General features: G+C 39.2%; 1 protein-coding gene across 5 annotated transcripts in view; it reads right to left on the reverse strand.

Annotated features, from left to right (window-relative positions):
• Positions 1–15,790, reverse strand: part of TRAPPC9 (trafficking protein particle complex 9) — a 1,860,352-nt gene that overhangs the window by 678,022 nt on the left and 1,166,540 nt on the right. The window contains exon 22 of one of the 5 annotated variants that reach the window (XM_029592075.1): positions 727–1,511. The exons of the other annotated variants lie outside the window; for them this stretch is intronic. Within the exon in view, the coding sequence (XP_029447935.1) occupies positions 1,309–1,511 (203 nt within the window). The 3' untranslated portion in view covers positions 727–1,308. Of the gene's footprint in view, positions 1–726; positions 1,512–15,790 lie in introns of those variants that run through there. 5 annotated transcript variants of the gene reach the window in all.

A 15,790-nucleotide genomic window follows, 5' to 3' on the forward strand; every position in this document is an offset into this window, starting at 1 on the left:
CCAAAACAAGATCTTGTCAGATTTCCACTGATCCTACAATTTGAATGGTTTCAAAGTTTTTCTCATTTTCGTGGCACTCTTAGCACATTTGAAAGAGAAATACTTTCATGGTTTTTGTTCTTTTTATCTAATTTTCCAAAATATACAAATACTAGTCAAACTTGTAAAAAGAAACAGATGCTGGCCCCAAGATTCAATAATAGAGAAGGGGAAAAAAAAAGAAACAAACAAAAAAACTAGCACAAAGCAAAACAGGTACTCCCAATCCTCAGCTTTGGCATCAACATTAGACTATAAACAAAATGTTTTGTGCTCTTCATATTTATTTTTTGTCCACTGGCAGTGGGTCTATTTGGTTACAGATTATTTTAATAAACTAAAAGAGATCATTTGTGACCTGCTGGGACCTTTACATGAGTATACTTAAGATTATTTGCATCCAGTCCATTTATGTTTTTCAGGTGTTGCAATTCATATATGGGATTTTGTACATTTTAGAATCATTTTTACAAATAATGTATGAAAGAACAAGATACCTTTCTGTTTGTATTATAATAAAAAAGCCCAATAGACAAAGAGGAATTAAATTTTAATGTAATAAGGGATAATACTGAACAATTTTATTATACTTGAAAGAATCGTATAAAGTTACATTGTAAATATATCACAAATATTAAATACAAGTATATTACAAAAACATGTATAAATGAATATATATCACCTTATTTTAAATCATGCTAACACAAAATCCACGTGCTATACATATGTTTGCAAGATAAAAATACAAGTACATAACATACATCCATTCATACACATCCTGCTAAAATTACCGTAAGTATTAATGAAAGAGAAATAAAGAATAGCAGCCCTGCCAACATTAAATCTAGTAATCCATATACATAAAGACCACAGTCATATCATCTGAGTTACTAGTTTCATCTGTAATCTATTATTTGCAGATCCCGAAATTAATGTCCCTACAATGAGCATATGTGACTTCTTCAGGGGAGATAATTATTCATTAATTTCAAAAATAAGTTAATTGAAACGAGCAGGTTATGTTGTTAAGTTTACTATCGTGGGTTTGAGCTTAGTTCAGGGTACTGCGTGCTTTCACAATGAACTATTCTAGCAGTAGTCACAATATATAGAGTTACATCACCTACAAACAAAAAAACTATAACTTAACTTGTAGAAATATTACTACCAATATTATATCTAAAAAACTTGCATTTCACAAAACTGACAAGTTGTCATGTGGGTCTATGTATTTCCCCACCGCTCGAACTGAGTCCCTGAATAAACAATCTAAATATATACATCTAATGACACACGGTTCATATATATGAATAAATAGTTTCTGTGCTTGGTTGCATATAAAGGCTGTACTAACCTTGAGAAGTAGTGTTTTATTTTATTGTTGGCATGCATTAGTAGCCTTTCAAAGTTACATAGCGAATCTTCCATATTCAATGAGAAAAATGCCATGTGTGCGTATCGCTTGCCGCAAACTGTTATAAAGAGGATCGGTTTCAATAATTCTATCCCATCCCTTGCAGTCTATGATGTCACCGAAACAGATCATCAACTCTAACCTAGTCTCAAAAGACTATTATCTTTTTGAAAAAATCTTTACAAAATTATTAAATTGATAAAATAAGACACGATCTATTTCATAAAGTTCATATTTGTAAGATTTAACATTTATAAAACAGCCACCCACTCCACCTCCCAATTTAAATTGGGTTCCAATGTATCCCAATTAAAAATAATTTGCAGTTCAATACAAATGAGTTGTTGAGATATATTACCCCCCATACTTGATTCAAACAAAACACAATAAAAAACTTGAAATCATCTATAGAATGTTGCTTCACCAAACAATGATCAACTAAAGGTGCTTGCATTCTTCTTGTCCGGATGCAGCTTATGTGTTCGTGTATGTGTATTCTGATGTTTCTCTTGGTTTGTCCAATGTTAATGAATTGACAGGGACAAATAATGGAATACACAATTTGCCATGCATTACACATGTGAAATGATTCTTCAAAATTTGTTCACAGGTCATATGTGGACCTCTAAAAGTAGATATACCCAGTGCATGGGTACAGATTGAACAAGACCCGCACCTAAATTGACCACATATTCCTTGGTCCTCCTGACCACCAGTAAACATTTATTTATTTATTTATTTAAAAATGTTTATATACCGCTTTTACAATTCGAAAGAATTAATCAAAACGGTTTACAACCAAACATGCATAATAATAAAAACATAACGGTTAAAACAAATTAAAACTGACAATTAAAATAATAATGCAATAAACATTCAAGACCTGCGGTTTTTTTAAACAATAAAATAACAAACAGAGTGAATGAAAAATAAATTGCGTATGGGTATTATGTGAATTGTAAAAAATGGAACTGTTGTAATGGATAAATGAATGTTTTTATTATGAATTAGAAGATAAGGAATATGCTTTCTGAAATAGATAAGTCTTAAGTGATTTTTTGAATTGTTGAGTAGAAGATCTCACCAACTGATCTCATAGAGATCGATTTTTCAGAAACGCAAATATAGGAAATTCCTTGAATCTTCGATCATCTGCTACAATGTGCCAATGTCTACGTATAATTTCCTTAATTAGAGACATGCGATTGGAATAAGGAATTGTACACACAAATCTAGAAATCTGAGATCACTGACCTGTGAGTAACAAATTTTTAATGCACATTTGTATGCCCTCCTAATAATTTTAGTGAAATACCCTCTCTTTCTTGAAATCGATCAGTGAGTTCACCTGCTCTCTTAACATATTCAATATTGATTGTACACAGTCTACGGAGACACAAAAATTGTTTTGGATGGAAGCTTTTTTTTTCTATAAAGAGTTGTGGTTAGACCATTGATGTCCTTTCTAATCAGAAGATCCAAAAATGAAATTTTACTGAAATGATAGTGAAATTCAAATTTCAGATTATTATTCTGATTGTTAAGCCAGTTCATAAATTCAACAAGTGTATCAAATGGGTCTGTCCATATAAAAAATGTCATCAATGAAATATTTCCACGTAGAAATGAACTTCATAAAAGGTCCACCATATACATATTGATTCTCAAATTGGCTAACATATAGGCATGTCACCGATGAGGCCATGGGAGACCCCAGTGGAATACCTTTCATCTGTTGATACATATTATGATCAGTTAATACAGTCTCAGCTAATCACATCCAAAATTGAATATATGAATTGGACATATGGTCCTGCTTTAATGTTTCCCGAATAATCAATATATCTTGAGGAATGTTAGTATAAAGAGAAGCTATATCAGCTGTGACCAACCACCAATTCTGTTAGTTTTGATCAACCTCTTCCAAAGATTTGATAAAATGAGAAGAATCCCTCAAGTGTGACAGAATGTTACTCACACGCAGCTGCAAGAAATGATCCAAATATTTAGAGAAGTTCAAATAGAGAACCCCTCCCCAGATACAACTGGATATCCCAGTGAAGACCACATGGATTTATGAATTTAGGCACCAAATACAATACTGGAACTATTAGCTGAGGTTCATACAGGTACATTAACAGATTTTCATTAATAATCCTTTTCTGTTCTCGATATAGTATATATATCAGATTAGTTAGTGTAGGACCCAACAAAGGAATATAAAACTTCTCATCATTCAACTGTCGTATTGCCTCAGATACATATTGTGCTTTGTCCAGGATGACCACACTTTCTTCCTTATCCGCTGGTTTTATAACTACAGAAAAATCTTCTCTCAAGTTCTTAATAGCAAGAATTGTCTTACACTTCTATATCTTATAATAAAAAGACCAACGGTATAATTCTCTAACAGGGACATTCATCAAAGTGCATTATGGCGTTAAGGCCCACAATAACGCCATAATGCACAAGATAGTTATCGCAGTCCATGGCACAAATGCAAATTTGGAAAATGTATTGAAAGGGACGGGATTAATGAAAATGAGAGGCATTATTGCACCATGCGAAAGCATAACGCACACTATCGCATGCTTTTAATGCTGGAATAACTACACCTTCTTTCCTGGTGTTAAGCTGTGAGATATGCCCTAAACGGCCATAATGCACACGATAGAAAGAAGATGGGAAGCTTTAAGATCTAAGTGTTCTTTCTATAAATAGAACTTTTCTATTAATGAGCTATTCATTAATGGGATTAGTTGCTGGAACACCGCTGACACCAAATGTTGAGATTTACAGTTGAGGCTGTGACTTAAAAATGTACTCCATGTAATCCTTTTAGCAAAACTATCAGTTGCTGTGTGAAGCAAAGAATACATTTCCTTTCTTATAGAGTTTTTTATGTTTTAAAAAGCTTCTGTTTGATAATGTAATGGAATGCGGAAAAGCACTAGCATGTGTCATCATTAATCTCTTCTAGGCTACATGCCAGTTTTATAATGCAAGGTTTAAAATTAGAATCAACACTTCAGTTATACTGAGGTTTGCAGTTCTTGGGCAAGCTGTGAGCTCTGTGAGCTCTGATTCAAAGTGGGGGATTCAAGTATTTGATAAGACTAGGACAGATCTGTAGATTTTATTCCTACTAAGATGGTATCCATGAGCAGAATATAGAGAGGAAGAATACAGAACAGGAAATATTATCTATTAGGATATTTTACATTTTATTTTAAATTATTTATTGGGGAAGCCAGATTAAGGCACAAGATTTATTTTTAACTGTGTTGCACAGGTAGCAGGGGAACATATTAAGAGTGAAACAATAAAACAGTTACATTGTATCTATTTCACAAACTACCAATCAGAACATTTACAAATATGTGATTAATAATCATCTATAACAGATCTGAGGTAAGGTGTAGATTTTCAAAAGGGTCTACTGGATTGGCTGCTGTTGGAAATAGGATACTGGGCTTGAAGGACCTTTGGTCTGACCCAGGATGGGAAGTCTTGGGTTCTTACTTCACTTTGGGAATCAGTCAGCTAGAACAGGGGTGAGCAACCTTTTATTCATTCAGGAACAGATTTGTGGCTCTCACTGCCACCAGGAACCAGGCGCCCCCCCCCCCCCCCCCTTTCAAATCTCCAGTGAAAGAGAAAAGTGTGTGTGGGGGAGAGGGAAAACCATAACTTATACTTGCACTCCCAAGAAACGAACTTACGCTCCCAGGCTATGTAACCCCCCAAAAAACTCTGTTAACACTGCAATGCAGAATTATGGTAGCATTTATTTTATTATTATGTAGCCTGGATGTTATCATATATATTAAAAACTGAGATCAGCCAGATTCCAGCATCCCCTTCTCCTACCTCCAAGTCTTCTTTACTCCCTTCTCCAATCCAGGATTGTCCTTTGCAGTGGTGGCTCCCTCTTCTTCCACTTGCACTCAGAGGTGGTGATGGCGGTTGGCTCCTTCTTGGCTGCACACGATGGTGATGTTGCCTCATTTTTCAGCTGTGGGCAGCTCCCTCTTCATCTACCCATGGGAAGCCGCTGGCTCCTCCTTTGTTGTGCAGCAGTGGCTCCCTCTTCTTCTATTGCACAATGGTGGTTGGCTCTCCTGATTTACTGCACCATGACTGTTGCCTCTGCTACTGGTACAGAGAGGCAACAGCTACTCCTTTAGTTTGGTGATGTCTTCAAAAGGCCCACACTGTCCATGCAGAGGCATGCGTGACATCGCACCTTTGCCAATGACATCACCAGAGACACACACACACAGCACTTCCACATTAGCAAGCCAGTAAATAAATATCTTTTTAAAGGGAGATATGGGCCCGTTTTGGCCCACGGGCCATAATTTGCCCACCCCTGAGCTAGACCAAAGGTTTTGAAATTTTACCCCACTGAGTACTTAAATACAGTCTATTATGGTCACTAGATGGCCATGGGTACTTCTGGAAGCATAGTTGGGGTGGAGAGAGTGACAGAAGGGGAGGGAAATGGAACTTAACCTGCTAGTGGTAATTTTCAGTGGAATAGCTGGCACAGTAATAACTGGCTTAAATCTAGATGGCTGTATTATAACAGGCTTCAAATTAGGACAACTTTCAGCCTCAGGCTAACCAGTTATGAAGCTTCTAAGTGATGTTCTGAAAATCAAACTCTAAGGTTAAAACATCTCTTCAAATGTGATGGAGTTCATTCTAAGATGCTGAGAGAGAATCGGAAAAGGACTTTCTACCTCATTTTAGGTTCCCCGTAGGCAACGTTGCTGTCCTACATCAATGGACTTCAAAGACAAAACAAGACGGGAAGTCCAGAGTAACATTTGTGTGTCAAATTTAGAGAAGGATTTTTTTTTTTTACACTGCATTCCACTGGAATTCATATATTTAATTTATAGGAGAGTGATGTGTAGACACTAGAGCATTACGGACTGATTTACAGATCCAATTGTATGCTTAGAGGACATTCATTTTCAGTTTTTATTGTATTTTCCCTGGGAATTTCAAGGTTATACTTATATATACAAAATATATAATTATATATACAAAATATACAAAAAATTCAGTGGAAAATTTACTTTGTTATAACACACAGGAGAAAAATAAGTCAAAAAGTTATTTTTCAACTAATTCCATTTTTGTTTTAACATGGAGTTCTGGGATAAAATACAAATGAAAATAAATAAAATGAAAATAAAGGGCCCTGTGTGTGCTGCATTACTCTGTCAAACTATGAATTAGGAGTCATGTAATACATATTTATACCATAATCAGTTAGTGGGAGCACTGATTGCTGGATATTATTTGTCTCAAGGCAGTAATTAACCAGCCTTTTGATTTAACACTCAGGGACGGTAACTTTCATACTGTTGCACAGGCACACACAGGGATGTGTGTGTCGACGTGCACACAGATACATGGCCATTTTATAAATTACGTGCATATATGCATGCATGTTATAAAATAACCTTACCGCAAGCATGTGTGCGCCCAATTATAAGTGGACACAAACCTATGCACGCAAATCCTGGTTCTACCACATAAGTTGGGGAATTTTAAAAGGTGCGCGTGTCCACGCCATTGTCAGTTTCACCAGTTCATCCACCAGTTAACAGCTAGGTCCTCCAAACTCACTTGGTTTGATAGTTTGCACTCTCCCTACTTATCCCAGGCCCTTTAAATCACTGAGAAATGACTAATTCTTTTTAAACTTACACCTCCTCCATAACAGAAGTAAACTTACGCAGCAAGGGATCTGGGTGTGCACCCAGGCATGTAAGTATTTATGTGCACATCTCTTGGCCACGCCCCAAAATGCCCATGTCTAGCCCAGACCACCTCTTTTTGAAAAATTTTGAGGTGTGTGTGAAGCAGGACATGTTACGCGTGCTGCCCACAGCAGCCCCACGGCACGGCCCTCTCAGCTTTTCAGACAGGCTCCAGCTTCTGGCTCCTCTTCACTGGCGGCGGTGGGCCACCAGCTTCGACCTCGGGTCCCCTCCAGTGCCTCCAGCCCTGCCACGCTACCCAGTGTTGCCAGCCAAGATGTCCCTGTTCATCGGGCCTCTCAGCGTGGCCCGCGGAGAGATGCCACCATCAGCGCCATGCCCCTTCCTAGGCGCGTGTGTGCGCATCATTGATTCTTTTAAAGGGTCCGCGGCGGGAACCTGAGTGCAGACCTGGATGCTGAAATCAGACTCTTCAGCGTATAAAAACTCAGGCCTCGCTACATAGCGTTGCCTTTGCAACAGGTCTCCTCGTACTTGAGTACTCGTTGCTGATCTTAGAATCGTTTCTTCGTTGTATTCCTGTTATCCTGTGGTTCCCAGTTCCTGTTCTCCTTGTTCCTGTTTCGTCTATGTGTTGGACTGACTCTTTGGATTTGACTACTGCTATGCCCGATTACTCTTCAGCTTCTCTCCAGCCCTGGACCTCCGCTACACCTGACTACTCTTCAGCTTCTCTCCAGCCCAGACCTCCGCTACGCCTGACTACTCTTCAGCTTTCCACCCCCGGATCTCTGCTACGCCAGACCACGCCTGCCTTCTCCGTGCCCTGAACACTGCCTTGATTGACTACGCCTGCGTTCTCCGAGCCATGACTACCACCTTGATTGACTATGCCTGCCTTCTCCATGCCCTGACCCTTGCTTTGAATGACTACGCTACAGACTTTCCTGTGTCCAGAGTTCCACATTGCTTGCCACAACTTCTACTCTCCATCGGCTCTGATCCTAGCCTGTCAGTGACGCCTCCTCTTGCCTATCCTCTGGACGTGGACTTACAAAGCTTAGGCCTTCCTTTGCTCAAGCACCTTCAGTTCCTCATCGTTCCTTTGGCGCCTGAGTTCCAGTACCGAATCCAGTCCAGAATAGGACTATGCCATCTACCAGCTGCTGTCTCTGGGCTGAATCACCTTTCATCTCTAGCTAATCTCGAGGCCCACCTAAGTCCTGCCGGCCCTGGCACCCAAAGGCTCAACCCGAGGAGAATGAGGGCTGGTATAGGTGAAGCTCTAGTGGCCTCTAGCTTCAGCCTACTCCACCTGCTGATGGTGGGGACCCATAGGCCCTTGCCTGCGGGTTGGGTCAACCCCACCTCAGCCCAAGGGTCCACCTCTGACGCAACAGGACATATGCGTGTATTTATGTGGCTTTTATAATTCAGTAGGCACACGCGAGCCTGACTTTTGCCGGGTTTTTAAAATTCACCTCAAGTATTTATAAATAATTTAGAGTTGGGGGACATTTTTCAAAACTATGCAAGTGAAAAGTCCCTAGGTACTTCATCCTACAGACTTTACACTAGATCTTAAGGGAAATTAGCATATTTACCCTTTGAAAAGTGCCTTGGGGAAAATGTATCCAGAGGGATTTGCACCTGCTTTTTCAGTAGATACTTCTTCCCTACAAAAAAACACCAAACACAAACTTTTGAAAATAAAGAAAAAACCAAATTTTTTTTTCCATAAAGAAAAAAACCGACCACCAACATCCCTAAATCCTCGATCCAATTCAGAAAACCATGCTCCATGGAAGCCCTCAGCAACACTCTCACCAAGGACCTAACTAACCTGGACCTCACAAATGCGGACACCGCCATGAACTCTTGGCTAACTATCACCCATTCAGCAGCTGATAAAATATGCCCCTTGATATTCAAAGACATCAATCCTGCCCGTACTAACAAAAAACCCTGGTTCTCATCAGAATTAAGAAAACTCAAACAAGACCTACAACATAAAGAACAAAACTGGCGGAAGGATCCCACCACCTCCACACTGGCCTCCTACAAAACTGCAATGAGCTACTATAGGGCCACCATTCTTCGTACCAAAAGGGATTTCTACGCCAAAAAAATTCACGGCTTCCTATACAACCCAAAAACACTATTCTCATATGTTGCAGCACTCACCACCCCTATTCCTCCAATCATCCCAGAAGAAGAGGCACAAAACAAATCCTCTGAGCTGGCAGCTTTCTTCGACAACAAAATAAAAAATGTACTTATTCCGCTGACATCTTCCAACCCTACTCCAAACACCCAGTCTCCTCCTGACCAAAACCACGCCCCATCGATACACAAACGGTCACTAGAATCTTTTGATCCTACATCATCCTTGGAAATCGAATCTATCATCAAGAAAATGAAGCCCTCTTTGCACCCAATAGACCAATTTCCGACCAAATTCCTTCTCACAATCCCAAACACCATCGCCAAACTTCTGGCCAACATCATAAATTGTTCCCTCACTCACGGAACAGTCCCGGACGCTTTAAAAACAGCCTCTCTGAAACCATTACTAAAAAAAAACCTAACTTGGACCCATCCACCCCCATAAATTTTCGTCCCATTGCCAACCTACCTTTCATAGCCAAGCTAATGGAAAAACTGGTCAATACTCGCCTCACAGACTACCTCGACTCCCACGACATTCTATACCCATCACAATTCGGATTCAGGATACACAGAAACACAGAATCTCTCCTACTCTCATTAACGGACAACATCCTGATGGGCCTCGACAAAGGTCAATCATACCTGCTAGCTCTGCTAGACATCTCGGCAGCGTTCGACACAGTTAGCCACACAATCCTCATCAACCGTTTCATGGAAATAGGCATCTCAGGTTCTGCACTCCTCTGGTTAAAATCCTTTCTAAGCGACAGGTATTACAAAGTAAAAATAATTAACAAAGAGTCTCCCCCTGTAGCGGCCAAGCAAGGAGTTCCCCAAGGTTCCTCGCTCTTGCCGACCCTATTCAACATATTTCTTCTCCCCCTATGCCAACTACTCAATAACCTCAACCTCACCTATTTCATTTATGTGGACGACATGCAGATCCTAATCCCCATCAAGAATCCCATCTCCGACACTCTAAACTATTGGAATAGCTGCCTACACGCTATCAATCTTCTTCTCACAAGCCTCAGCCTTGTTCTCAATACATCCAAGACTGAACTGCTGGTCATCTTCCCCAATGATAATAACCCACTAGCCAACACTACTAATACACCATTAGTAAATCAAGTGAGAGACCTTGGAGCCATCCTAGATTCCAGAATGAACCTTAAAAAATTCATTAACAACACCACTAAAGAAGGCTTTTACAAACTACAGGTCCTAAAACAGTTAAGACCTCTCCTTCACTTCCATGACTACCGCTCGGTCCTTCAAGCCATACTATTTTCAAAGATTGATTATTGTAATGCGCTTCTGCTTGGTCTCCCGGCTTCTTCTACCAAACCTCTTCAGATGCTGCAAAACGCTGCAGCCAGGATCCTCACAAACTCTTGCCGTATGGACCACATCACACCGATTCTAAAAATACTTCACTGGCTACCCATCCGCTACAGAATTCTCTTCAAGACACTGACCATCATTCACAAAATGTTTCAGCAATCCTCTCTCCAACTCACCATACCCCTCAAACCACACTCCTCAGCAAGACCAACCTGATCTGCATACAGAGACTCCCTCCAGGTTCCCCCGAACAAATCTGCTATACATAAAGCCACTGAAAAACGAGCGCTATCAACTGCTGGTCCGCATCACTGGAATTCTCTCCCGCCAGATCTCTGCCAGGAACATTGTCATATCACATTCAGAAAAAAATTAAAAACATGGCTGTTCGCCCAAGCATATCCTTGAAGAAACCTTATGGTAACCCACACGGACCAACTCTCCTCTGGTGCATCCTCTTTCTGCCTCACAAAGGAACTGTTTTCTGCTAACTGCGCTCTTATATAATTGCCTAATCGACTCCTCTGTGTAAATTGTATATAATTTACCATGTAAGCAACTGCTCTCTGCTTACATGCACGGCTCTCCAGTTAGAAATTGTTAATCTATCCCTTTTTTTCTAATAGCCCTGTTCTACATTCCCTGTTGTAATGTAACTTTTCGCTTTCAGTGTTAACTGGTTTGCCCCCTAGTTTATTGTAAACCGGTACGATAAGACTTGGTCTTGAGCATCGGTATTTTAAAAAATCTTAAATAAACAAATAAATAAATAAATAAATAAAATAAAATGTAAACCTACGTGCACCTGACCTAACTTCATCTCTGATCCCACATACTTGTTTCACGAGTAAAGGCAGGCATGACATTGATGCTTGTGCATACTTTTGCCCATATACAGTGCGTTAGTTTTCTAACAGCCAATTTACCTAGGTGAATGGCTTTTGAAAACTGTTTTTGTAGAAATCAAAGTTTAAGGCCTGGTTAATTCAGAGACCAAGATATTTTAAAAAAAATGTTACAGATTTGAGCTTTGAAAGCTCATCCAATGAGTTTCTATTACATAAGAACTCTGCTCTTGTTTTCTTAGTATTAAAGTACAATCTACTGGGATTTAGACAGTTTTGAATTGTATTAAATTCAGATTGTAATTTAGTCAGTAAATCAAGAAAGTGTTTTTTTTCTCTGAACACTGAAGTACTATGTTATCTGCATACAGATGTACCTTGTATTTCATAGACAGCTAAGATTTTCTTTATACAAAGGGTGAACAGTGAAAGCTAAAAATGAATTCCTAATGAGTTCAACAAGGCATTTTCACTTTTTGTGTGTCTATGGAGAAAAACAGTTAGTGAATCAGACCTTCAATACGCACTAAGTTATCCTTTACCTGATTTTCATGACCTTTGTTCATGCTTCTCAGAACACTAGCTAAAAACAGAAAGTTGATATTCAGTGCCAGCTGAATCAGCTCCGACTTATTGGCTAAGTGGTGCTGTTTCAAATATTTGGCCATGTTCAGCGTTGCCACTTACCTGGATATCTATATTTGCAGCTAAATAGTTAAACTAAGTAAGTGGTGGACAGGATGGGGGAATTCCAGGGCAGAGCTACTTATCTGGTTAACTTCGTTACGTAAGTGCTGACATTCAGCCTTATCTAGTTTAGCCAGATAAGTCAGACCTGGTATAGAGTAGGTCTAAAGTTAGCCAGATAAAATTATCTAGCTAACCATTAGATAGTTGGGTATATTCAGTGGTGTGACCATTCCACTGAATATCATGGCCAAGTTAGCCAGATATATTTAATCCAGCCAATTTGCTCAGCTGCTCGGTAGCTGAATATGGACTTTGGCCTGTTTCTCCAGGCATTTTACTGATAGAAGATGAGGAGTTTTATGGTCTTAATGTTCTTCCTTTAAAAAGAATCTCTTCTTTGTTAATGAGCTATTCATTAATAGGATTAGCCACAACAATAGTTGCAATGGACTCAGTTACTATTTTTCAGGATTATCTCACAGTTTGCTGAACATCATCAAATTTGGTCATAGATGATAACCCCAATTGGGTGGGATGTTCTTAACAGAGCTGATGTGACAGTCTTGGCTTTGATAATTATAGCCATGATGTCCCTGGCAATTCTGTTTTGGTGATCAGGAAAGCTCTTGTACTCCGTGAACATAGGCAAGTTAATGCAGTTGAGACTCATAGAACTCTCATGGGATTACAAGCTACTACGAATCTGGTAGGGATCCATGTCCTATGTGGTTAATCAAGGCAATTGGTCACGGATTTTGAGAAGAAAAGATTGCAAATGAAAATGCTTTGTTTCCTGTGGTGCACCCAGTTCCTAAAACAAGTAGACCTGATCCTTCTGATTATTGTAGATATAAACCAATATCTAATATTTCCTCTCTCAGTAAATTCATTGAGAAGGAAGTCTCTGTTTAGCTTTTAGAAAATCTGGAAAGTGGAAACCTGACAGATCCTTTTCAAAGTGGGTTTCTTATGGTGCTTGGGACTAAAACAGCATTGGTAGGATTGTTAGATGACCTATATATAAAACTTGATATGATGTACGCTCAGCATTTGACACTTTAAACTAATCAAACTTCATAAAGCATTTAGTTGATATTGGTATTTCTGGGAAAGTTTTGAAATGTTTTTCTTCATTTCTTAAAGACAAATCACAATGTCCGGCTTGGTGAATTTTGCTCTTCTTTATGATCTTTGGAATGTGCTGTCCCTCAAGGGGCCATCATAATTCTCATTCTCTTTAATATTTATATGGGTCCCCCCCAATAAAGTTATCCAGAACTTTAATATTAAATATAATTCCTATACTATTCCTGTTGACAATTTGTTTATTGCATAGCCCTCTTAATAACAGCTATGGTTGGGCAACTGGAAAATCAGGAGGTCCATTTTCAGCCACTGTGCTGCTCGCCTAGTTAGATGGATAAACATATCCAGCTAACTAGCAGACTATATTCAGTGGTTTTGGCCGTGCTGCCGATTATACCCAGCTATCCTAAAGTTAGCCAGTTATGTCTAACAGGCTAACTTTAGGACAGCCCTATGGGCTGCCCCGAAACCTCCCCCACCCGCCCCCAGAATGTCCCCTTCACATCCGCCTAAATTCCAGCCAGGCAATTAGTTACACAGCTAGAATTTAGCTGGATAAGGGCTAAATATAGCCGGGTAAACCATTAAATGGTTTTGAATATCAACCTCCTGATATCTTGCATCCAGGTTATAATACAATGGGCAAATCTAGTGAAATTGAATGAAGTTGAAACTGAATTCAAGACAGTACATCCCAAGGGCCTAAAAGTGAAGCTTCCCCTCTGGTCTGGAATGAACCACTCCCAGAGGACCCCCTTTCACAGTGAGGACACTGGAAGGTGATTTTGGAGATTACATATTTTTACATGGAAAGGATGGTGGAAGCCAGCAATGTTCTTCCAGAGTGGATGGAGGTTAAAACCGAATTGATCTTCAAGAAGGCATGGGATAATCACAGAGGATTATCAGTAACAAAAATGTGAAGAGAAAGCAAAATAATTACTTAGTAGATGGGTCTATCTAGCAGGCTGAAGGTAAAAATACTAATTAGTCCAAGCACAAACATGGGCACTCACATAGCTGGGTCTATCTGTCAGGCTGCATGGATAGAATTAATAAGCAGCTAGATCTGTCTGTCTGGCAGGCTACATAATCCTTGTGTTATCTACATAATAGCAGTAAACTGGGATTGGTGGGTGAAAACATAGAAAGGCCATGGGGACTTGGGAAGACAGATATTCAGGTAACAGACGTGCTGGTGGTTGTTGATTTATTGCGAGACCTTGTGATTGGACACAGGAGTGAAGTAGTGCTGGATGTGAACTAGAAAAGCGATCCTGCATGCTCAGCTACCCAGAAAGGTGGAGTACAATGGAGAAAGACATTTAAAAAATGGTGTTGAATAAGGAGTGATATCTTACTATTTATGGCTGGAAGCTGGTATATATCCTCGGTAGTGTGGACAAGAAATGCTGGGAAGACTGAAAGGGTCCATTTCTGAGGGCAATGCTCAAATGCCCAAAGCCTGGGATATGCTGATTGAACTGGGTAAAAGGGCTTTTTGAAAATTGTTCACACTCCACATGGATAAATGTTCGTATTCTACACTAAGCATACTTTTATCTTCATTGTACAGAGGCATTCCTGAGGTGGGGTGAGGTCAGAAGAGGCAACGATGCACGTATTTTGCATTTTTTTAAACTATACACATTATTTTCCACAGAAAAAGTACCGACAAATAAAGCCCACATTCATACATTCCCTTTGAGAACTTGTATAACATCTACACATAAAAGAACTTTGCAACTGGGGGAACATACATGAAAATTGCTCCATACATTGATGTTTTAATTAATATGATTCCAATTTAAGATTCAATATGCTTGAGATGCCAAACAGATTACCTTTGAAGATATTATGATAAATGTGGGCAATTTTCAAAATGACCATACTGGGAGATGGACATGCATGCTTTTACCTACAGGCTCTGCACCCATTCTAACGCGAGTACTTTCGCTTTGAAACTAGTTGCAGGTACAATGGTGCATGTGGTCACTTTCTGTGGGTTAAATTTTGTAGTGGGTAAAATGTTTCTGGAAAAGTGTGCGCATATATTTTATAAATGTCATCCATGCATGTAATTTTCTTTTCTGTCTTAACACCCTCCCCCCATCCCCCACTCCTAGAAATGCCTCCACTTGATGTGGCTAAAATTATGCAAATTATAGACCACCATGAAATTTTGTTGCTTTCATAACACTGAGTGGTTTACTTAGTCAAATCTGACATTTCTACCACTGCATCGGGCATAAATGATCATAGGTCCCATTCACCAAGAATTATAAAGTTTAGAAAAAAATTTTTTGCTCATAAAAAATGAAAGGGTAATTCCTATATATGAGACGTCCATGCAGTGTTTAGAAATAATTTAATCAGGAAGCCCTGTGGTCAATATTCAATTTAAATTTAAATTTCAGAATTTCCAAACTTGTACCCTAATGTTTTTTCTACCAACATATAGCATT

This window comes from Rhinatrema bivittatum, chromosome 2, assembly GCF_901001135.1.
Source record: "Rhinatrema bivittatum chromosome 2, aRhiBiv1.1, whole genome shotgun sequence".
Taxonomy (NCBI): domain Eukaryota; kingdom Metazoa; phylum Chordata; class Amphibia; order Gymnophiona; family Rhinatrematidae; genus Rhinatrema; species Rhinatrema bivittatum.